This window comes from Boleophthalmus pectinirostris, unplaced genomic scaffold, assembly GCF_026225935.1.
Source record: "Boleophthalmus pectinirostris isolate CB_2022bp ecotype Guang Dong unplaced genomic scaffold, ASM2622593v1 HiC_scaffold_5, whole genome shotgun sequence".
Lineage (NCBI taxonomy): Eukaryota > Metazoa > Chordata > Actinopteri > Gobiiformes > Gobiidae > Boleophthalmus > Boleophthalmus pectinirostris.
In genome coordinates, this window is record NW_026571404.1 from 3,362,477 (window position 1) to 3,388,543 (window position 26,067).

Consider the following 26,067-nt stretch of genomic DNA (forward strand, 5'->3'; position numbering starts at 1 on the left):
TTGAATTTCTTTAACTCTCACAAAAAGTTTTAAATTGATTTTATTCTGAATTTTAGTTGCTGAACTTTTAAGTGTTCGTGTTTCAAATTCAAAATAGTTGAATTTGAGGGCTTGAAAGTATTTACGATGAATTTAAAAGCTGAATTTGCAAAATTGAATTTTAAACGATTTGAAAATGTGAACGTAAAATTTAAATTTAACTGCAACAGCGTGTTTTTTCAGAGTTAAAAAATTCAGCATGAGAAATTCGGCCGCATTTACAATTCAAAATCTGATTAAACAAATTCTCTTAATAAATAAAAATGTGTCCGGTTCACACAATTAAATTTTCCCAAGTGTTTTATTGAATATAAATAATAGATAGTGTTCTATTGTTTTTATGCTGTAGATGTAGATGTATAGATCTGTTACATGAGCTGCAATAACCAAGTCATTTCAGAATATACTGCGTGAAATGAGCGATGGTCATGAATGAAAAATGAATGAGCAGGTCATTTTTAGCATATCATTTGGGAAATTGTGCTTATGCTGCTTTAGAAATAAGAAAAAATATGATTCAAACATCATTTAACGTCATTGAAAACCGTGAAGCTCTTTGGCCGTCAACATGTGGCCCGTTCATTTCTGTTCACTGACATGTTTTTGTTTTGTTCATGACTGTCTGATCGGTAGTTCACGTTTACCGGAAGACGTTTGGAAACACGCGGGTGACGAGTTCCGGTGTAATTCCCGACTCTGGGCACGTGGATTCAGCAGCAGCGTCTTCACAACCTGACAAAGCTGTTCCACAGGGGACGGGGCACTTAAACCGGATCTGCCCATTAACGCGACGGCCCGTTAGTTCGAAAATGGACCGTCGAGTAGAGATCCCATTAGTCCGACATTCCGTTCGTCAGGAAAAAGAGGATCATTGACCATCACCATACGCAGTAGAGATGTGTGCGCCGCAAAAGAAAGTCCGTTTTTAAGGTCGAAGGGGAAAAGGAGTGAAGCCAAACTGAGGTGATTCTTGGAGATTCATTCCAGCGATGTTGCGACTGAAGCATTGACGCGTTGGTTGCTAAATTACTTCCGGACGGGAAACTTCAGCAATTCTAAACGCGCAGCAGCTGTAAACAAGCGTGAGTTCTAGAGTAAAGAGGAGGCGGGAGGACGAGTTTCTACTTAGGGAGCTGTGGAGGAGGAGTTTGAAAAAGGACAAACAGTCGCTGTGTTTCTCTTTCCTTGGAAAATAAATAGCATGTTACAACCCAGCTCGTTGAGGTCAGGGAGGTAACAAAAATAAACAATAATAAATAAATAATGTTTAATTAACAGGTAAATCAATAAAACAGACTAAAATGTACAGGAAATCATCTAAACTAAGAACAAAACTACAGATTTAACAGACAACGAGTTTTGTGCCACAGAACAGGTCATGCAGGCTCACACAAAATGAGCGGTTAACTAATGCCGGGCGTGTCACTCTGCCCCAACTCGCAGGGTTTAAAAGTTCACAGCTCACGAATCATGTTCTCACACTGAACGAACCGATGCTCGGATGTGACCTGCCTGTGCACACTGTACGTTCACATAACGACCGGAGTTGTTGTTCCAGAAGTAGAAAACCACGAAGAAGAAAACCATGGAATTAGAAAACCACAGACGTGCGGAGACACAATGATCCAGGCAAAAAAAACAGACGCGCTGCCTTGGCAATTTGTGCCATTCTCTGCGCAGACAAACCCAAAAAGACGAGGCGATGAACCTGGTCAAAGAAATGGCTGCGTAGACGTGGGCAGACGTGGGCAGACGTGGGCAGACGTGGGCAGTACGGGTTGTCAGTTCTTCAGGAAGGAACTGGTGGAAAGTAGCATCGACAACAGAACGAGGAAAGCGCTGCCCCGGTGTGGCTCTTTCCTCGTGCGACTCTTTTCTCGTTCTGGTGTTTGTGACTCTCCGCCCCTTTAAACAAACGAGAATTCCACCCACCACACTCTGAATTTACCGTTTATCCTCAGCGCGTTACAAGTTATCCACACATTTCTACTGTGTGTGGTGATGGTCGGATTAATGGACTGTCGGACCAGTGATCTTCTTTTTTCTGATGAATGGAATGTCGGACAAATGGGATCTCTACTCGACGGTCCATTTTCGAACTAATGGGCTGTCGGATTAATGACATGGAACCCTCTAAACGTGTCTTCAATGTCACTTACAGACAGCTGGATGGAACTGTTGACCTTTTTTTTATTAAAGGTTGTATAGAGGATTTTCCAAGGAAAGAGAAACACAGCGACTGTTTGTCCTTTTTCAAACCCCTCCTCCACAGCTCCCTGAGTAGAAACGCCTCCTCTCGCCTCCTCCTTACTCTAGAAATCATGTTTGTTTGCAGCCGCTGCGCGTTTAGAATCGCTGAAGTTTCCCGTCCAGAAGTAATTCAGCGACCGACGCGTCAGTCTTTAGACCCTTCGTCCGCTTCAGTTGCGTCATCGTTGGAAGGAATCTCCAAGAATCACCTCAGTTTGTCTTCGCTCCTTTTCCCCTTCTCTTCTTCTTTCAGCGACCTCAAAAATAGACTTTCTTTAGCGGCGAACTGGTCGTGGATTCTCGTCTGTCATCGCGACAAACTTTGTGCAAACTGCGAGGAAGCTACAGTTGGAAAAAGCCGCAAAGAACCGCTGCGTTGGTCGAGTAAATGTGGAACGTGAGAGGCGAACGTAAACCACGTAATCCCAACGCACCGACGAGTCAGTTACGATAGAAACGAAGGGAGTTTGATTGACGACCAAATGTTTATCTGACCCCACCACGTCCACAGTTGATGGATTTTCATTCTTTTTTTTTTTGGTTGTCATAATTACAAGGCTGCTGCATCTCTATAAAGCTATTTTGAGCTTTCATTGGCAATTTGAAACCAAAAAAAATCCTCCATACAACCTTTAAATTAGACAAATTCTAATACACAAATGAATGGTCAGTTTATAAAAGGAAAAATGAAAAATACAATGACCTCTAGATGAAGAAAACTGGACCATTTTCTCAGTTTTCCCAGAGTTATTATCAGTAAAAAAGCCCAAAGGAAGTCGTCATCCTCATGTTTCCAAACGTCTTCTGGTTTTGTGAATAGATCTCGTTGTACTACCTGTATTTTAACGGACACAGTGACTCGAGCGAAAGCAGCGGAGCCACAGTCACAGGGTCGCCTGCTGAGACTGCAATAAAGGAAGCTTTCATTCCCACGCACACGCACACATGTCTGTAAACACGTCTGTAAACATCTGTAAACATGTGTAATGGTCCATCTCTGCCCTGCAGGTTCCACGGTTCTGTTTACATCGACATTTCCGGTGCCTCGAGTTCACTAAATAAAAGTCTCCATGTATCAAACTTTATTATGACTCTAATGTGGCTTCTTCTGACATGTGCACGATTTAGTGTCAAGGGAGCGAGCCAGTGTTCCCTCAGCCTTATGTTCCCTCGTTTCCTTTATCGTCAGTTTGCATCAGAATTTCTCCCGATTTGGTCGTCAATTAGACCCCAACTATTCTCCAGCAGCAGGCGACACAGATACAGATGTGATGTAGAGGTCACGGTGCGAAGGATCCTAGGTTGAAATGACTCTGAATCATTCCTTTAAATGTGTGATAACAATAATCAGAATTAAGAGTTTCATGTTGAGAAAAATCTTAGAAATGAGGGAACATAAAGCTGTGGGAACATAGAACTGATCCCACTGTCACTTTAACTTCTTGGGTTCTTTTTAAAGACAATGCAGTAAAGTGTGTTTACCTCGTTGACGTGTTTCGGCTGCTGCGTCTTCAGAAGTGTCCTCGGTGTCGGTGGTGACGTGTCGTAGATCAGCTGTTGTTACTTCCTCCCGTCGCCCGGTGTCTCTGGACGAGGGTGTCCCAGGTGCAGTGTTGGGGAGTAACAGATTACATGTACCAGAGTTATGTAATCAGAGTACAAATGATGAGTAACTGTATTCAGTTACAGTTACTGTTTCAGTGAGTGGTAATTGGATTACAGTTACTTTGTTGAAATAAATGGATTACACAGAGGGATTTTACTGTTTTCACATTTTGGGCTCTATCCCTTTTTTTTTTTTTTTTTTTTTTTAATCTCAGTAATTCCACTCATTGCTGGACACTAAACCAGGTCTAAAACCAGGTCTAAACTAGGACTAAACCAGGATTAAAGCAGGACTAAAGCAGGACTAAACCAGGACTAAAACAGGACTAAAGCAGGACTAAACCAAGTCTAAACTAGGACTAAACCAGGACTAAACCAGGACTAAACTAGGACTAAACCAGGACTAAACTAGGACTAAACCAGGATTAAAGCAGGACTAAAGCAGGACTAAACCAAGTCTAAACTAGGACTAAACCAGGACTAAAGCAGGACTAAACCAAGTCTAAACTAGGACTAAACCAGGACTAAACCAGGACTAAACTAGGACTAAACCAGGACTAAACCAGGTCTAAACCAGAAATAAAACCCAGACTAAGCCAGGACTAAAACCAGGACTAAACCAGGACTAAAACCAGGACTAAACCAGGACTAAACCAGGACTAAAACCAGGACTAAATCAGGTCTAAACCAGGTCTAAACCAGAAATAAAACCCAGACTAAACCAGGACTAAAACCAGGACTAAACCAGGACTAAAACCAGGACTAAACCAGGACTAAAACCAGGACTAAAACCAGGACTAAAACCAGGACTAAAACAGGACTAAAACCAGGTCTAAACCAGAAATAAAACCAGGCTGAACAGGACTAAAATCAGGACAAAACCAGGTCTAAACTAGGTCTAAAGTAGGATTTAACCAGGACTAAAACCAAGTCAAGTGCACCGTGCCTCCTACGCCACCAGTCCGTGAAAATATTGTCCTGAATAGAGCGACGCCCCAACTTAATAATTCCCTCGTGTGTCGGAATGTTGGAATGTCGAAAAAAAAAAAAAGCTTAAGTGCCGCCAAGGAAAAAAAAAAAAGTCGTAGTGCAGGTACGTTTGATAAAAAATGAAAATGCCGCCACTCCGACAATTAGACGTCAGTGTCGGAACGGCGACGTGTAACCGTACAAACAATTTGAACTTGACCAAAGAAAAACAAAACAAAACAAAAAAGCAAAACTGAAAATAATATATAAATACATTTTTTTTTTTTCAGTTTTTTATGACCCTCTTGGCTTCATAGTTTGTTTTTAAATCTTTATTCCCGTAAGTCCTCTTCTGACGGTCAAATTAAAATCAAAACTCTGGATTTAGTTTGAGGTTTTTATTTCGATTCTGAACATCAAAACCACATGCTCCTCAGACCTGTGTGACAGAAACACATTTCAAGACAACATTTGTTACACCTCAGACACGTCCCCAAACACAAACGCCTCTGTCCTGTGGTTTGGTCCCTGTCCCGTCCCCTCATTCCCCGGGACATTCTGCTTTTGTTGCCGGAGCCGCGCGCTCTACATTATTGATGGATCCTTGTCAGCGCTGGGAGATGTGGCCGGGTGCTTGAAAAGAAGTGGATTTTCGATTTGATCCGGAGCTTTGACGGAGCGCCGTGGGGGTCAGAGGTGAGGCGGGCCCGGCTTCAGAGCACCGGAGTGGGGTGAGCTCAAGGAGAACTCCCCCCTACACGTCGATAAATCATTAGGACATTAGCGTTGGCGGTGAGAAGAGCGGACATGAGACGTTCTTGGGTTTTCGCGAGAGGAAAAAGAGCAGTCGTACATCACACAGACAATGGTTTAAAATGCATGAAAAAAAGAGCTCACACTGACTAATCACCTTGGTTTGAAACAGAAAGAGTCGAATTAATTGTGTTGTCCCATTAAACTTGAAGCAGAACTGGCTGCTGAAGCTGCATTAAAGCTCCACTTTGTCACTTTTCTGCATGATAGTCGGTACTTCTTAGGCTATTGCTTTGTCTGGAAGGTTTCACAGTTTGGCATTAACTTTATCTGTTTCTATAGAGACAATCAGGGACACCGCAAATGCCACGTGTGTTTAGTCGTAAATAATAAGACGCAAGGACGCACAGATCCAATTTTTATCTGTTCCGATACTGTGGACACCCGATATCAACCGATACCAGTGCAGAGACTGAAAACATTTATTTCTTTAAAACTAAAATAAAATACTGTAAAATACCAAATAATAGCCGGGGTGTTTATTTGTAGAAGTGTAACGATATCCAAGTCTCACGATATGATATCATCACAGTGTGAACCTCACGGTACGATATTTATTGCGATATTTTGTTGAGGTTAAACAGCTAAAACTGTTAATATGTTATGTTTTCCTCTTAAAAAGCCTTGATAAGTCTTAACCCAAAGAACTAAGACTTAAAAGTGTTAGAACTGTTATTTCTTCATGTAGTTTGCACTGAAATGGGGCAAAGGATCATGGTCTATGTAGTTCCATCTGTCTTTTTTTTTTTTAGCTGTTGCTGCACCATAACTCTTAATTTAAGCAAAGACACTTGTAATTCCATATATTGTGATGGTCCACGATATTATTGTGAGAACTTTGATGATACGATATCACGATATTGAAGTTACTATTACATGTCTATTTATTTGTTTCAATCACTTAACAGACCAGGCATTTATTTGAGACCAAGCAGCAATTTAGGACAGGAGATTAAAAGCACATCTGGCGCCACCTAGTGCCTCCACTCAATTTAATTTCTCTCCAGTGACTGGGTCAGGAATCAAAATACACTAGACAGTTTACAAGAATCCCGGAAGTTGTAGCGCACCGACCAATCAGCTGTGAGTTGTGAAGCCATGACTAAAATGTCAAACTCGTGGCGTCTGTCTGGGTCCATTTTGTGGAACAGCAGTAAACAAAGCGTCGAGATGGATGTAGATGAAGACAGACATTCTGTGTTGCAACGATTCCCGAGATCGAGGTTTTAAAGCTGGAAGAAGGAGAATGTTTGGTGAATTTTATCAAGTGGAAAGACGTTATTGTCCTTCTTCCTACGGGATTTGGTGCATTACATACGTCACGACCAAACAGCAGCGATTGGTTAAATAAAAAAAGTACCCGCCTACTGTCGAGCGAACGAGTCCTAATGCTGCGAGGTCAGACGGTTTATGAATCAGGCTGGGAGATTAATTCCTTCCTCACAAAAATCTTGCTCAGGTACTCAAATTCTTTTAACCAGTATGACTATAATTTACAGTTTTTACGCCACGTCTCAGAAGCACGATTCCTGCCGCCTCGTCCCCTGCCTTTCCTCGCACCTTTGCCACAACTTTCCTCTTTTACGCCACAGCAGCTACAACCACATTGCTGCTTCCTCCCAGTCGCCAAACTGAAGTAATTTTACCAAAACTCTTAAAAACTGCTTCCATTTACCGCCTACTGTATTGCTCCATCTTTCTTTTTTGCGTCACTTCGAAACAGGGATTTTACAGCAACGTCGTCTGTTCCTCCATGTTTTCAGTGAAGCTGAGGCTGATCGGACGTCGCGGAGAGAATATGGCCTATTCATTCAGTCACACGACCAGTCTGGTGTCGGTAGGACTGACCTGAAGTCAAACTGCTCCTTTGTCGCTGTAAACATCAGACTTTCTGCGATGTCACTGCACGAATCATGAGATGTTGGTTAAATAAAGCACAAAAAACGGGAAATGGGAGTTTGAGCAGCTCCTCGACAGCAGCCACAATGACTAGACTGCATTAGACTCGGAGTTTATTTATCAAAATATACACCTGCGCCCGGCGTTTAAAGGAAACACTACAATTAATTGAAACCCAGCTATTATTTGTTAAGAGAAAACTGATCCAAATGTGTTATGTAACCATTATTTGTCTCTCAGGTCACTACAGAACAACTATAAATACAAGTTCAAACATTCTGAGACGTCCTGGACCGACCACGACCAGTAAACATTAAAAAATGACATGAATTTATACGTCCAACCAGGATATCGCCTGAACTGATATTTGGAAGTTGAAATTTTTCAGTATTGGCGCTCGACATCCGATACCAGGACCAGACTGATGCGTCCCTAACAATATCGATAATTTTAATGTCATGCTGTGGGACATTCTTGGCAGATTTCTCAGCAGAAAAGTGACATAGTTTGCCTTTAAAATGAACCAAAAAGATGCAGTGGAAGAAAAGGAAATTGGAAATAACGTCTAACAGCACAGCCACACAATCCTTTGCCTTAACGGCGTATTTTCTGCCAGACTTTTTCATTGTTCGTCTCATAACTGTGAAGTGCGCTGCCATAAACAAAACCAGCCCTTAAACTTCCTCCGTGTCAGTGGATTTCACTTTGCAGCTGCATACCTGCTCTTTGCACTAACAATGTAAAAGTTTTTATCAAGATGGAAATGGACTGGATTATTTGCTTTTTGTCTGATGTAGAAATGATCAATTATTTAATAGTTCAAGCTGATGTAAGCGGTTAAGTGTTTTATTCAGAACCAGGATGTGCAGAGTCATAAACCAGCTCTTTTCTCTGCTGGTTTAGCTGGTTCAATCGGGTTGTGTCCAGTTAAACTCCTGTCGTTGTACACCGTTGTTTTCCCGACTCTCCCAGTGCATTGTGGTCTATACTGACGCTCTAGTGACATCAATGCACACAACTTTTCAAGGTGCATTGTGGGAAATTTTGAGTGCATCTTTTCACCAACTGGACATTCGAAAACCACGAAAAATGGTGTGATTCCTAAACAGAGCTGTCGGGAATAGTGTGGACATTCAGACGCAGCCTTAAACACGACCATGAACATTTGGACAGATCCTCACACAGGCTCCTGAAAATGAGCTGTTTAAAGGTGCACTCACACTAGGACTTCAGAACCGTGCCTAAGCGGATCACCCCTAAAGCGCAGTACATTTGTCTGTGAGCGCAATCGAACCGTGCTCAAGCGCGGCAGGATTAGGGCTTTGACCCGTTTGAAGCACAGCATGGTTGCTCGCACACACACAGTGTGTACACGCACACACACAACTTTACTATATGATCCCTGAGTGTGCGCTGATGTTACTCATACGAGGGAAAGAGTGAATAAAATTCACTCCAAAACACACAGTGAATCCGCGCTTACCTTCAATGTGGACTTATACAATAAGGAAGAAGTTTAGCTGAATCTCATCTCTGTCATCACTGCTCCGCGCTGGTTTATCTCCATAAACTCACGGAGGAGCACATATCATAAAATGACGCACACTATTTAATCGATATTTCTTTCACTAATAGATATTTTCTCTGCTAAAAGTGTTAGCACATGTAAACAAACAGCACCGTGTGATGACGTTCAGATGTGCAGGTGTGAGTGTGGCCATAGAACTCACAGCAGTCATGCTTGAGCACGACACGGCTCTAAGTCCTAGTGTGGTCCACCCTAAATCCATTTTGAGAAGAACTGAGCCTAAATACACAGGGTTTGTGTGTTAAAAATGTGTGAATGAAACAAAACACAACTCCAGGTCTGTTTGTGATGAGGAAACATTATGACGTAGATCAGAACTCGGTGTAAAACGGGCCCTTTAAGCTGCACTGAACGCCACATATCTCCACTCCATTAAACTGCCCGGACACGGCTGCTCGGGGCTGCGGGGGACTATACACTCTCAGTCCTGTATAGATTTTCTCACACTGTTTGGCTTTTATTATGTTTCAACCTGAGGGCCTCCCATCTGATACAGACACTTATACAGAAGGACCATCAAACTCTAATGTACTGGAGAGGAAACCCTTTTGTGACAATAAAACCTAATGTACAACTGCAAACAGAGCAGTGTGTGGGTGGAAGGGTTTGTGGGGTTTGTTTACACGTTTAAAACAGGCTGCAGGCAAATTTAAAAGTTGGAAGTCGTTGGGATCCAGACTCACACTTCTCCAAGAGTCTCTACTCACGCTTACGTCACAAATCAGAAAGACGTTTGGAAACACGCGACGACAACTTTCGATGTAGTTCCCGACACTGGACTCGCCGACCGACGTGAAGTAAATGTGATCAGCGGTAAAATGAAGACTGCGGACGTATGAGCTGTTTGGAATCATCTGGAATTTGGCGCCTCGTCTCTTCTAATCGCGTGTACCCGGCGCGCTCGGAGTTGTGCGTCAGCGGGGAAATGATGAAAACTGAGGTGTGGTTGGAATTGTTGATGAGCCGAACATAACGGAACGCTGCAATGACTCATTTTTCCTAGATTTTGACAGACTGACCCAGCGTTCGATTATCTTCCGACTCCCACTTGGATCTCGGATGTGACCTCGCGTCCGAGCTTGAAGTGTATTATGTTTAGCGTGTCGGACGACATGGATTATGATCATGACTGTTCCCGCATCTTATGAAAACGCTCCCACTTTAATTAATTTACTGTTTGGAATTTGCACTTCATTTTATGTTATGACTTCTCTTCCGTTACAACCTTAAGAACGTTAATGCCCGTTAAATCAAGTATTTGTTCAATAGACACATCAAGAATCTCGGATTTCCGGTCATTACGCAATCCATACTGGGAAGGATTCTCCGAAAAAGCGAGCATCAAACCGCCGTGTTTGATTTTACAGTGGGATGCGTCTATTGACAAAGTTGATCTTTTCAAGTCTTTTGAACCACATCGCTTTTGTTTCTGGTTCTGATATTGTCATATTTTAGTTCTGGGATTGGGACATCGTTAATTGTTGTGGTTGTTGGATCCTAACAGCGGAAAACGACTCGAGAAATGTGTTTTGCGAACTCCATAGATGCAAAAGAGAATCAGATGTGTGTGACTCAAACCTCCGTTCAAACTGTTTCTCTTCCCAGCGGAATTGAAAAATAGTGAAAGGTGAAGGCGATGGGCAGGATTGATCCACAGACAAAAAAAGGAAAACTTTGACTGCCTAAAAAATCATCCCAAGTTTGCAGCGAACATCAAACGCAATCCTACACAAAAACTATGTCTATTGTTTGCGCTGCATTTGTGCTGATATGATTTTGGAGATATTAATGATTCTTTTATAGGTCTAAATGTGGTCAGCCGAACCCCAGGAAGCTTCAAAATGGAGTCTTATGTGGAGTTCCGTTTGCACGATTCTGGTTTTTAAGATATTCGCAGTTTTATTTTTGGCCGATGACGTCATCCAGCCCCTCAAAATGTTAAAGAGCCTCAAAACTCTGACTGATCTGACTGTTTTCGTTTGTTTGAGTATATTACTAAAATGATTAATTATTATTTTTCGGACAATCCTTCCCAGTGTGTATTGCGCAGTGACCGGAAGTCCGAGATTCTTGATGTGTCAATATTGGCCTCACCACGACACCGACTCCCAAACCCGCAGGAAGTGATACGGACGTGGTCAAGTATCGCAGTAACATGAGTGACTGAAACTGTCATTTAAACCTCCAAAGTTTCCAAACATGATGGAAACACTTTATATTTACACGTCACAGGGGGCGGAACCGTCTTGGATTTTGACTCAGAATCCTTCCTCGGTCGATTTCTTCTACCACCGAGGTCTGAGTCTCAGTAAAAGTTCCTCGGAAAACGAAGGATAATCGGAAGGATAATCGAACGCAGGGTTACTACCGCAAACAGAGCCCAAAAGAAGTTGTCATCACGTGTTTCCAGACGTTTTTTTGTCTGGTTTGTGACGTAAACGTGAGTAGAGAGTTTTCTTTACAAGTTCAGATGGGCGTGATTGACAGGTGGATCAGCAGTGTTGGGGAGTAACAGATTACATGTACCAGAGTTATGTAATCAGAGTACAAATGATGAGTAACTGTATTCAGTTACAGTTACTGTTTCAGTGAGTGGTAATTGGATTACAGTTACTTTGTTGAAATAAATGGATTACACAGAGGGATTTAACTGTTTTCACATTTCGGGCTATATCCCTTTTTTTTTTTTTTTTTTTTCCCCCCAGTAATTCCACTCATTGTCGGACACTAAACCACCTGGTTTAGTGTCCGAACCAGGTCTAAACCAGGTCTAAACCAGGTCTAAACCAGGTCTAAACCAGGACTAAACCAGGTCTAAACCAGGTCTAAACCAGGTCTAAACCAGAACAAAAACCAGGTCTAAAATCAGGTCTAAACCAGGACTAAACCAGGTCTAAATCAGGATTAAACCAGGTCTAAACCAGGTTTAAACCAGGTCTAAACCAGGACTAAAACCAGGTCTAAAATCAGGTCTAAAACCAGGTTAAACCAGGACTAAACCAGGTCTAAACTAGGACTAAACCAGGACTATAACCAGGACTATAACCAGGACTAAACCAGGACTAAACCAGGTCTAAACCAGGTCTAAACCAGGATTTAACAGGACTTAATCCTGCTGTGTGGACGTGTCTTCTCGTCTTCTATCAATACTATTTTTAATTTGGTTCAATAAAGTCTGGGCTTATTATTATTTTTATTTTCTTTTATCAGACAAAACATCTTATGTTACGATATCTTAGTCTTTGCTTCTCTACAGAAAATCAAGTAATCCAAAAGTATTCAGATTACATTACTCACTTTAAGTAATTTAATGGATTCGGTTACAAACTAAATTCTGGGGTATGTAATCTGTAATCTGTAGGGGATTACATTTTAAAAGTCACCTTCCCAACACTGTGGATCAGCCAATCAGGGACACACAAGGTCTGTCTGTATCATGGATCTATTAAAATAACTGGAGGATGTTGCTTTTCTGTGTGGGGTTTGCATGTTCTCCCTGTAGATTTGTTCAAGTTAAAGGTTGTATAGAGGATTTTTTAAGGAAAATGAAATACAGCGACCGTCCTTTTTCAAATGTTGTGCATATGTGACACCACCTCCCTCCTCCACAGCTCCACAAGTAGAAACACCTCCTCCCGCCTCTTTACTCTAGAAATCACACATGTTTACATCCAGTGCGCTGTTGAAGTGACCTGTCTAGAAATAATTTAGCGACCGATGCGTCAGTTTTTAGACCCTTCATCCACTTCATTCGCGCCATCGCTGGAAGGAATCTCCAAGAATCACCTCAGTTTGTCTTCACTCCTTTTCCCTTCTCTTCCTTTTCCCCTTCTCTTCTTCTTTCAGCGACCTCAGAAACGGACTTTCTTTTGCGGCGAACTGGTCGTGGATTCTCGTCCCCCATCTCAATAAACTTTGTGCGAATTGCGAGGAAGTGACAGTTTGAAAAAGCCTCTAAGAACTGCTGCATAAACCACATAATCCCCGCGCGCCGACGAGTCAGTTACACTAGAAACGTAGGGAGTTTGATTGACAACCTAACAGCCAATAGAAAATGAGGCAGCCTCGTTTTCTATTGGCTGATGTTTATCTGGCCTCAACACGTCCACAGTTGATAGATTTTCATAGGTTTTTTTTTTTTGGTCATCATAATTACAAAGCTGCTGCGTCTCTGTAATGGTATTTTAAACTTTCATTGACAATTTGAAACTGAAAAAAAATCCCCCACACAACCTTTAAACCCATCGACATTAAAATCCTCCAGGTGCGTACTATTCTTGTAAGATCCTGGCTCAGATCTCTGACCGGTTTAACCCAAAATACTCCGAAGAATGAGTCAAATGCAGAAGACTTCGACAAATATCTTAACCTTCGCCCGGATGTTCTGTATCTTCCAGTGTTGGACCATTTCCTGAGCCACAAAACTGAAACTTTTAAGTACAATCAAACATTTGACAAAACAAAATTCATTCACATGGCACTTTGAGATTTCACATACAGTAGAACGCATTACATTTTTTACATCGACAAACCGAAGACGAGAGAAAGGAGCGTCCGTTTCGTCCACGTGGGGGCGCTGTGCAGTTTTTCTAACACTTTCAGGTAAAAGTTCACTTCACAATCTGTGCACTTCAAGTCAATACCGTATCAAAGTATTGTTGTCCGTTTGTTTAGGTTCGTTTCAAAGGTTCCGAAGGTCCAGTGTGTAACTTTTCTTTGCCGGAAATGTTCCACAGTACGGCATTAAACTTATTTATCTCCAAGGACGCCACAAGGCCAAGCTGCAGGTCGGATCTACGTAGAGGCGACCCCGCTCACAGTCAGAACGGGTATTTTAGTTTAGCGATAATAATAACGCCTATAATTGAATGAATTTATTGTAGATTAAAGCCATACTGCGGAACTTTCCAGGCAAAGCAGGACATAACATCCATGGAGAGCTTCCCGAAAGAAAAGTTCCAAGGTTGGTCCATTTCGTAAGAGTTTGAAGTGTCAATTTGTACAATCCATCTGTCAGAAGGAAAGTTGAATCATCCCTGTATTTAAATCCGAGTTGAAGTCTTTATTTTTCGTTTTCACGTTGATTTCGGGAACATTTCGGGAACGTTTCGCGGTCCGTTCGCGGCTCAGACCTCGATGATCACGGTGTCCTTGCGATGCTTGGGTTCGTTGGCGAGATGTGGTTTTTCCGTGCGCGTGTGCCACACCAGGACCTGCAGGGGGAGCCAGAGAGACACAAAGAGAGAGAGTGAGAAGAGTTGTACTGATGCTATGAGTTTATAAGTAGAACAAGAAGGTTTCTGGTTCGATTTCCAGATCACATGACGTCTTTCTGTTTTTGTATCTTCCCGACCAAGAGCCGTTACCCCCAGAGACAGAAAAAAGTGTATTTCAATATATATACAAGGGCTGGGCAAAAATAAAAAATATTAATCGCATGAGTTATATAATAATAATAATAATAATAATAATAATAACTGCTTTAAGGGAAGAAAAATTATTGTCAGCGATAATGAATTAATTACATAACACAATAATGTGCCCGGCCTCAGTATACACTTTATATTTTTTTTTACGATTTTCTATTTGGACGGGAAATGAATCGCGTTTAGATTTTGTTGATTTTATTTTTATTTACAATTTCGTAACATGTCCTCTGTAATGGACGCCGGGGACTTTTTGGTGTTAAATACATGTGAAGATAATAACCTGAACAATAACAACTTTTTTGATGACCAACATCTCTGACAAGCTTCTACAGTCAGTTTTTAGACTCCCTTTTGATTTCTTAATTTTTGTTATCATAGTTCAGTCACAAACTAAGTCCTATTGAGTTCATTTTTTGATCCTGGACATGATAGTACCAATAATTCCCCCAGCGATATTTAGGCAGAGGAACCTCATCCCCCCATTAAGGCTCTATCTCAAAACACTTAAAAGATCGACTGGTTAACTCAATGTCCACTATAAAGGACGCATAGTTAATTCAATGTCCACTATAAAGGACACGTAGTACTGGTTAACTCAACATCCACTATAAAGGACACATAGTACCGGTTAACTCAATGTCCACTATAAAGGACACGTAGTACTGGTTAACTCAATGTTCACTATAAAGGACACATAGTTAACTCAATGTCCACTATAAAGGACACAAAAGAATGGTCCGGGTCCAGGGAGGTTAGAACCAGAACCTGCAGAGGGAGCCAGAGAGACACAAAGAGAGAGTGAGTTTTGTTTTTTTTTTTTGTGTGATTTTCTATTTGGAGGTAAATGAACACCGCTGCATTTAGATTTTGTTGAATTTATTTTTTTGCAACATGTCCAGCGGGGACATTTTGGTGTTAAATCCATGTAAAGTAAACCTAACAAAAACAACTTTATTGATGACCAACGTCTTTGACAAGCTTCTACAGTCAGTTTTTAGACTCCCTTTTCATTTCTTAATTTTTGTTATTATAGTTCAGCCACAAACTAACTCCTACTGAGTTCATTTTTTATCCTGGACATGATAGTACCGATAATCTCCCAGCGATATTTAGGCAGAGGAACCTCCTCCCCCCACTAAGGCTCTATCTCAAAACACTTAAAAGGTCGACTGGTTAACGCAATGTCCACTATAAAGGACATGTAGTACTGGTTAACTCAATGTTCACTATAAAGGACGCATAGTTAACTCAATGTTCACTATAAAGGACACATAGTTAACTCAGTGTCCACTATAAAGGACACGTAGTACTGGTTAACTCAATGTCCACTATAAAGGACACGTAGTACTGGTTAACTCAATGTTCACTATAAAGGACACGTAGTACTGGTTAACTCAATGTCCACTATAAAGGACACATAGTTAACTCAATGTCCACTATAAAGGACACGTAGTACTGGTTAACTCAATGTTCACTATAAAGGACACATAGTTAACTCAGTGTCCACTATAAAGGACACGTAGTACTGGTTAACTCAATGTCCACTATAAAGGACACATAGTTAACTCAATGTCCACTATAAAGGACACATAGTTAAACTCAATGTCCACTATAAAGGACACAAAAGAATGGGCCGGGTCCAGGGAGGTTAGAACCAGAACCTGCAGAAGGAGCCAGAGAGCGAGAGAGAGGAAGTGAGAAGAGTTCTGCTGATGCTGTGGGTCTGTAAGTGAAGTAGGGCACGATGTAAAATAGTGAGTAAGGAGTTTTACACGGCGGGAAGAAAAAACTCCCAAGAAATCTCAAAATTAGACGACGAGCTCAGTCAGTTATTTTCAATTCGATCCTAAATTTCGCTTCCAACTTTAGCACAAACCAGGTAAATGTAAAAAACACATAAATGTAAGTGGGTGCGCTGGCTCCAGTGGCCTCTGCGATTCCAAGTACTATGTGATATCACAAAAGACTGCCCTGATTACAGACAGGTATTTCTGATTACAAAACTGGCAGGCAGAAAATCAGAAGTTAGGGGTTGAGGTTTGACGGGGCAGCAAGACCTTGTTGTGTAGGGTCAAAGACTGGGATAAAAGTTCAGAAAATTCTTGGATAAAAACAGGATCAGGTTTAGGGGGTCATAAAAAACTAAAACAAACACAGGATCTTTTGAAGAAATGGTAAAAGACAGACGCTCAGATGAATTAAAAGTACAGGAAGAGTGTCTTTAGACGAAGGGACTGAAAACTGATGCATCGGTCGCTAAATTACCTCCAGTGTTGGGAAGGTGACTTTTAAAATGTAATCCCCTACAGATTACAGATTACACACCCCAAAATGTAGTTTGTAACGTAATCCATTAAATTACTTAAAGTGAGTAACGTAATCTGAATACTTTGGATTACTTGGTTTGCTGTAGAGAAACAAAGATGAGGAAATAGTAAAATAAGATATTTTGTCTGCTAAAAGAAAATAAAAAGCCCAGACTTTCCTTAACCATATTAAAAATATTATTGATAGAAGACGAGGAGAAACGTCCGCCCAGCATAGTTTAGTCCTGTTAAATCCTGTTTTAGTCCTGGTTTAGACCTGGTTTAGATCTAGTTTAGACCTGGTTTTAGTCTTTTAGCTTTCCGAGTGGCGTCCACGTTTTTTTCCAAGTCGGACACGCAAAACAATAATAAATCCGAGATCCGAGTGGGTTCGCAGAGAAAAATAAAACTCGGCATTCGTCCTCTAGACCCTCACTCTCTCCTTTAGTCCTCCAGATATTGCCGATATTTTAACATTTCTATTCCAAATGTGATTGTGGACAGAGTTTAGGTGATTAGCTCCACTTTTACTTTTACTCGTCGCCATGGAGATGTTGTTTCACGCCTGGAAAGTCTAAAATCAAAATCACGACAAGCAAGTGACAGTCCAGTTACAGGTCGGACCTATGGAGACCTGAACCCCACTCCCAATAAGAATGGATGTTATTAATTTTATAAGTATTTAGCCTTAAAATTGAACTGATATGTATTTAAATGTAGTTTTAATGCAATACTGTGGAACATTCCAGGCAGACAGAAGCGTTTTGTGTTAGAAAACTTGGTCATTTTCATAAATCAGCCTATAAAACCTTTTGAAAATGATGATTTACGTTGAATAATATTGTAAATCGCGTCAAGAATAACTAAAAACGTTTGAATTATGTGATTTTTAGCTGAATTATTTCTTATTTTAGTCTTCCCCAGGTGCATAAACTCCCCCTTAAACCTCTCTTCGGTCTTCAGACGGCCCCCGCAGCCGCTCCTCTCTGCTCCTCGTGTTTATTTTTAGCCGAACTTAATGAGGCTGTAATTCGACGTGGTACTTTTCTCTTCCTCCTCGGTCTGGAGCAGTGTGGAGGTGCGGGTCTTGATTTATGGACCCCCCCGTCTAGGCTCGCCGCTCACTTTTGGGGGCGTTTTCAGGTGGAACGTGTCCCCGGATCCGGACCCAGGCGCTAATTGGGCGTTTTGCATTTCTAACGAGGCTAATGTAGCGACGGAGCAGAGGGGGGCGTATTTTTAGCACCGGCATTAATCAGACGTGGATGAGAGGAGTCGCGTTAACGGTCACGGAAATATGGTTTAAAATAAATAGACGCCTTTGAGCAGACGTTTTGTGGAAATGCGCGTCCTATATAAACACCGAAGGGCGCGGTTTTGAAGACAGGTTTTGGAAAATGACATTAAGTGCTGTTTAAAATCCAAGGCCTTATAATTTTGCATTTTTATTTTTATTTTTTTATGGTTGGTTTAATGTAAAAGTAGTAAAACATTGTACTTAAGTCAACATTTTAGAGATGTGTACTTTCTACTTTACTGTATTTTTGAACTGGAAGTATTTTTTATTATTGACTGCAGAGTTGGGGAGTAATAGATTACATGTACCGGATTACAGATTACATAAACCAGGTCTAAACCAGGTCTAAAACCAGGACTAAACCAGGACTAAACCAGGACTAAAACCAGGACTAAACCCAGGCTAACTAAAACCAGGACTAAAACCAGGACTAAACCACATCTAAACCAGGACTAAAACCAGGACTAAACCAGGTCTAAACCAGGACTAAACCAACATCTAAACCAGGTCTAAAACCAGGACTAAACCAGGACTAAAACCAGGACTAAAACCAGGACTAAACCAGGACTAAACCAGGTCTAAACCAGGTCTAAAACCAGGACTTAAACCAGGACTAAACCAGGACTAAACCAGGACTAAAACCAGGACTAAAACCAGGACTAAACCAGGACTAAACCAGGACTAAAACCAGGTCTAAACCAGGACTAAACCAGGACTAAACCCAGGACTAAACCAGGACTAAACCAGGACTAAAACCAGGTCTAAACCAGGACTAAACCAGGACTAAACCAGGACTAAAACCAGGTCTAAACCAGGACTAAACCAGGACTAAACCAGGACTAAAACCAGGATTAAACCAGGAATAAACCACATCTAAACCAGGACTAAAACCAGGACTAAACCAGGACTAAAAACCAGGACTAAAAACTAGGACTAAACCCAGGACTAAAATCTACATCTAAACCAGGTCTAAACCAGGGACTAAAACCAGGACTAAACCAGGACTAAACCAGGACTAAACCAGGACTAAAACCAGGTCTAAACCAGGACTAAACCAGGACTAAAACCAGGACTAAAACCAGGTCTAAACAGGACTAAACCAGGACTAAACCAGGCCTAAACCAGGACTAAAACCAGGACTAAACCAGGTCTAAACCAGGACTAAACCAGGACTAAACCAGGACTAAAACCAGGTCTAAACCAGGACTAAACCAGGTCTAAACCAGGACTAAAACCAGGACTAAAACCAGGTCTAAACCAGGACTAAACCAGGTCTAAAACCAGGACTAAACCAGACTAAACCAGGTCTAAACCAGGACTAAACCAGGACTAAACCAGGTCTTAAACCAGGACTAAACCAGGACTAAAACCAGGTCTAAACCAGGACTAAAACCAGGACTAAAACCAGGTCTTAAACCAGGACTAAAACAGGATTTAACAGGACTAAATCCTGCTGTGTGGACGTGTTTCTTCTTCTATCAATAATATTTTTTATTTGGTTCAGTAAAATCTGGACTTTTTATTTTCTTTTATCAGACAAAACTTCTTATGTGAAGATTTCCTCGTCTTTGTTTCTCTACAGCAAATCAAGTAATCCAAAGTATTCAGATTACATTACTCACTTTAAGTAATTTAATGGATTCTGTTACAAACTACATTCTGGTGTGTGTAATCTGTAATCTGTAGGGGATTACATTTTAAAAGTCACCTTCCCAACACTGATTGTCTGAGACCTGCTGAAAATCCTGCAGGTTTTATTTTAACACATTCACAGTTTGAGCAAACACAAATATACACATAAAAACAGTCTGGACTCTCTGTTCCAGCGGACGTCCTGGAAGATTCTCAAAGACGTGCAGTGTCAGAGGCTTTTAGTCCCGACATCTAGAACAAATCGTCTTAAAAGGAGCTTCGTTCCAGCTGCTGTTGCACTAATGAATAAATTGTAATCTATTTATTTATCGAGTTTAGCGCACTGTCTGTTTTTTTTTTTTTGTATATGTTAGAGCCATAATTTAATTTATTAAAAAGTTATTGTATATTTTACTATAAATTAATATTTTATTATACCTTAAAAACTATTATTAAAATGTTATTCTTAAAATTATAGAAATGTTAAAATGATTTATTTTCAGTCCCAATTTAAAGGTTGTATAGAGGATTTTTTAAGGGAAGAGAAATACAGCGACAGTCCTTTTTCAAATGTTGTCCGTGTGTGACACCACCTTCCTCCTCCACAGCTCCTTCAGTAGAAACACCTCCTCCTCCCGCCTCTTTACTCTAGAAATCACGCTTGTTTACAGCCGGTTGCGCGTTCAAGAATTCCCGTTGAAGTGACCTGTCTAGAAATAAAATCCTTCGTCCGCTTCAGTCGCGCCGTCGCTGTAAGAAATCTCCAAGACTCACCTCAGTTTTGTTTTGCTCCTTTTTCCCTTCTCTTCACGACTTCAAAAACCGAGTTTATTTTGCGGCGAACTGGTCGTGGATTCTCGTCCGCCGTCGCAACAAACTTTGTGCGAACTGCGAGGACGCTACAGATTAAAAAAGCCTCGAAGAACCGCCGCATAAACCACGTAATCCCCGCGCGCTGGCGAGTCAGCTACACTAGAAACGTAGGGAGTTTGATTGACGACCTAACAGCCAATAGAAAATGAGGGAGCCTCGTTTTGTATTGGCTGATGTTTATCTGGCCTCATTATGTCCACGGTTGATAGATTTTCATTCTTTTTTTTTTGGTCATCATAATTACAAAACTGCTGCATCTCTGTAATGGTATTTTAAACTTTCACTGACAATTTGAAACAAAAAAAAAAAATCCTCCATACAACCTTTAAGTTACTTCAGTCAATTTAAGTCTAGGTTTATAGTGTAAGAGGGAGGCTCCTCGGGAAATTAGGTCAAATAATCAGGTCAAACAGGGAGACAGGTGTGTGGGGACGAAGGCATTGTGGAGGGCGACCGACATGGTTTTGACCGCACCTCACCGCACCTCACCGCACTGTACTGTACTGTAAACGCTGAAAATCTGCAAATAAAAGAAATCAAACGAACTACGGACTACGTGAGTTTTTGTACATTTCGTGTGAGTCAAGAAGCGGACGCCCTGAGGATGTCTGTTTACATCTGTTACAGCTCATGTTAAACTAGAAGCCATAACAGTTTATATTTAATGTTTATTGTGATTTTTAGTCAAGTGTAACCAGGGTTAAATTCAATCCCATTATCCAGATCCAACCCAGGTTTTCCTCCATGCCACATGACTTGTCACCACCCATCACCCCGCCCACTTCACCAATTATCCAATCACACGTCACCAGTCAGAGTATATAAGGTCCTGACGTCTCAGAGGGACAGAGTTTGAAGGTCAGAACATCGACACTTTTTCGTTTCAAATTCTCATGTTTCCCATTTTTAACTTCACCATTCACACCTTTTTAGAACCAAAGCCGTTGTGCGACATTGTCACGTGTCCTTTCAATACACTGAAACAAAACTGAAATGGTAAGTTAAAACTGAACCCCGTTTATTGATTGATGGATTGATTGATGACTTTTGTTCTAGTTTAGCTTTTCATGCTAGTGCTAATGCTAGGGCTAACATGCTAGTGCTAATGCTAGGGCTAACATGCTGGTGCTAATGCTAGGGCTAACATGCTAGTGCTAATGCTAGGGCTAACATGCTGGTGCTAATGCTAAGGTCAGCCATTCTACGTCTATGCCCATGTCCTGCCCCATGTAGCATATGTCAATGCTAGCTTAATGCTAACATGTGCTCCAAGTGATCGGTTTGTGATCATGTGACAGATTGTGACTTATGAACTCTTGTAATGTTAATGCTAATGCTAATGCTAACTGTAAACGTTACTATGTTCTAAGAGGCCTTTTTTGATGTGCACACAGACCACGGTGCACAAACTTGGGTTTGATTTGACGGCGAGCGAGGAGCTGTCCTTTTGAGCGCGTCGGTCTGGTAGAGGACAGACGGTTAGCCTCCATCTCCCACCTCCTGCAGCTACGTCCACTGCTTAAATGTTCAATCAGCTGCACTTAGTGGACGTCATACCCCCTCAAAATATCTAATCCTGGACTCTGAAGTAGCTTGGACTCCGTTTTCCACCCTGGGCAAACAGACCCGGTTCACAAGGACATTGAATTGATTGAGTTGCTTGATTTATTTTGTTTGCTGCAGCTGTTGTATATTTTGTTACCTCACTTTTTCCCTGTATAATACACTTTATTCATTTTTTCAACTAATCCAATGTCTCAGTTTACTGCCCCTGCCTCCAGTAGCCTTACCTTGGATCTTCTGATCATTCAACCTTGCTCATGACACATAGTCATGACAGTTATAACACAGTAATAAGCAAACACTTGTTACAGAAGCATGATGTATAACAGGATTACTTTTTTATATAGTGATGTGTGAGCTACTGCGTCCAAGTCATTTCCCTTGTGGATCAATAAAGTCTAAGTCTAAGAGGAAATTGCTGTGGCTTTTTAATTTAAATTCTGCTCTATTCTGACATTTGAGGTTCACCAATTGGAGACAGGTGGGTCTTGGAGCTAAACATTGTCCTCCTCAAGTAAAAGTAACACAGTGTTAACTCAACTCGTCATTTCTAGAGCACTTTAGAACCAACACAGTCGACCAAAGTGCTGGACACAAATGAAACAGGACACATAACAAACAGTGACAGGAACAACAGTGAACCCTCCAACTCGAGTTAAAATCCAAGGAGAAAAAGTGAGTCTTCAGGAGGGACTTAAAAACAGACAGTGAGTGGGTCGGTCTGATGTGCAGAACAATTCCACAAACTTGGTACTTTTGCGGTGGCAGCTCCATCTCCTCTGTTTGCTCTTGGTCTTTGGGACTTGAGAGCACGAGAGGAACGAGAGGAGCTGTGAGGTACGAGCAGGTCAGAGACTGAGGGGCCTTAAATATCATGAAGACATTTAAAAGCAAATCAAATCATTTTAAAATCAATGTGAAAGTGCATGTGGAGCCAGCGAAGAGACTGAAGGACGGAGAGATGTGGGTATTGGGGATGTGGGGGGCGAGCGGCTGCGTTCTGACAGTGAGGTTTTACTGAGTCCAGTGTAAAGTGAGTTACAATAATCTAAAGGGGAGGTAATAAAAGCGTGGATTAAAATTTCAAAGTTGTGACGAGATAAAATCGGTTTCACTTTGGCCAGTTGCCTCAGCTGAAAAAAAACTGCTCTTCACCACAGAATTAATTAATCAAATTTAAAACCACAGTCCATTTTCACGCCAAATGTGTCACTACTTGAGCTCACGACCTGAGATAAAAGAGCCAAACTCTGCAGGAGCAACGACTGCAGGAGTAACTCCAACATAATAAACTCAAGTATGAATACAAAGCGATGAGAGTAAAACCAGTACTCGAGCAGTGTTGGGAAGGTGACTTTTAAAATGTAATCCCCTACAGATTACAGATTACACACACCAAAATGTAGTTTGTAACATAATCCATTAAATTACTTAAAGTGAGTAATGTAATCTGAATACTTTGGATTACTTGATATTGTCAGGCTTTTTAAAACTACATGAATGTAACAACCACATCCTGAAAATTCTTGTTTGTTCTTCAAATTGTCTGTTGAGCCCAAGTTTCCATGAACAGACTTTTGTTTTCTGAAGAGGAGCAAAGACGAGGATCTGAACATAAGATGTTTGTCTGTTAAAAGAAAATAAAAAGTCCAGTCTTTCCTTAACCAAATTAAAAATATTATTGATAAAGAAATTATTTTTATATGAGATCACTGCTGCCTTAAAGTATGTCCACCTACTGTTAGTGTCATGTTGATTAGACCTGGTTTAGTCCTGGTTTAGTCCTGGTTTAGTCCTGGTTTAGTCCTGGTTTAGTTCCTGGTTTAGTTGGTTTAGTTCTGGTTTAGTCCTGGTTTAGTCCTGGTTTAGTCCTGGTTTAGTTCTGGTTTAGCCCAAAATGTAAAAACAGGAAAACACCTCTGTGTAATCCATTTATTTCAACAAAGTAACTGTAATCTAATTACAACTCATCTAAACAGTAACTGTAACTGAATACAGTTACTCATCATTTGTACTCTGATTAGTAACACTGATACATGTAATCCCTTACTCCCCAACACTGTACTCGAAGTACTCGAGTAAGAGTAACTTAGAGTAGTTTTCAGGACGTAACAGCTGATTAAGAGTTAAAACGTTAACGTCATTTGAAATTAAGAACATTACATAATGCAAAAAATATGGTATTTTCAAAAATTAAACACAAAGGTGCGTCAAGAAACACAAATGTTCAAATCATTTCAGACGGTCACATAAAACTTTTGTCACTTTAGTCCAGACCTGGGCCTTGTTCAGCTCCCAGATCCCACACGGCTCTTTGGTTGAGTCTGATCGGCCCGTTTAAGCTCATTTGGAATCACAAAATAAACATATTTTATCATTTTATCTCATGCATGGACTAAAGCTGCATTGCTTTTATTTTAGATGTGTTTTTTAAATGACATTTTTTGTAAGACAACCTCACTTTTTCATCACTTAAATAAAACAAACTGTTGTTTGTTATAACAAACTCTTACCAGTCTGAGCAGATCGTCAAAACAATCATATTTATATATATTTTTTTTAAAATAAAGAAATACAATTAATATTATGCAGAATTGAGTTAAGCATTTTGGCCTCCACAATATTTTCTGTTTTTCATGTGGCCCCATGGTAAAAATAATTGCCCATCAGTGTTTTAGACTCACAGTGGGAAGAGGAAACACAACTTTTACTCAAGTTAGGCTCAGTTCAGACTGCAGGGTTTCATGCTCCATTTTTTAGTGAAATCCATTTTTTTTGCAAGGTCATTCACATTTCCAATTAAATGTGACTTGTATGTGATCTCCAGTGTGAACTTTAAACGCCCCAAAAGTGTCCCACAGTGAGCGTGTTCGTTGTTTACAAAAGTCTCCTAAACTCTGGGCTCGTCTCCCAAAATCTGGTCCAGTTGTTGGTAAAATGTTCATGTTACACGTCCACGACCGCTTCGTTTGTTTGAGTCTTTATCCTCCTTGTATTTGCGTCGCAGGATCTTTATTTTTCCTTGACATTGGAGCCAGGACCGTCTGTAGCCACGCTCGGACATTTCTTTGGCAATCATTTCAAAAAACTGTTCAGATAAGACGCTTCCAATTTGTCCTGAATACAACGATCCCCCCAAATATTAATAAACTCTCTAACCTCACCTCACTTTGCCTCCATGAATGTGGATGAATGTGACCTGACTGTTCAGACTGAAGTGTCAAAGGATCTGTGTCGTTCAGACTCATTAAAAGATCAGATACAGGAACATAGGGGTGAAAAAATCGGATTTGGGTCACTTCAGGCTGCAGACTGAACATAGCCATAGTGTCAAGCAGAAGTAAACAGCAAAGCCAAAAATTCAAGTTAATTCATCTGATATAAAAATGTATTGAACAGATACATATGTACTCTAGTTTATCAAACTGTTGACCTTTTTTCTGTTCCATTTTTGGTTCTAAAGTTCCATATGTTTTAAACAGACCATGTATGAAACATGGAACAAAAATTATTTCCCAAATTTCAAAGACCTGAAAATCATGTAAATAAATGGATGTATTTCATCATATCTTGTGTTATTCCATCTTTGAACTGTTGATGAAGGGACATGATTTAAAAAAAAAAAAAAAAGTATTTAAAATGATAAAAATTTGCTTGGAAGGACTGACATATTTTATAGAAATAGTTTCCTTTCATTCTGAAGTAATATTAAAGTATTCAGAAGAAAAAAGCTGATAAATAATGCAAAACCATGCACCTTCTACTTGCTTGAACAATTTTCCCTCCGTTACTTTTCCCTGACCA

At 40.7% G+C, this 26,067-nt stretch overlaps 1 protein-coding gene across 1 annotated transcript in view; it reads right to left on the reverse strand.

Moving 5' to 3' along the window:
* Positions 1 to 14,281: 14,281 nt before the first annotated feature.
* The window catches only part of b3gat2 (beta-1,3-glucuronyltransferase 2 (glucuronosyltransferase S)), a 149,445-nt gene continuing 137,659 nt past the window's right edge, over positions 14,282 to 26,067 (reverse strand). Inside the window, exon 4 of the mRNA XM_055162511.1 lies at positions 14,282 to 14,376. Within this exon, the coding sequence (XP_055018486.1) occupies positions 14,290 to 14,376 (87 nt within the window). The 3' untranslated portion in view covers positions 14,282 to 14,289. The remainder of the gene's footprint in view (positions 14,377 to 26,067) is intronic.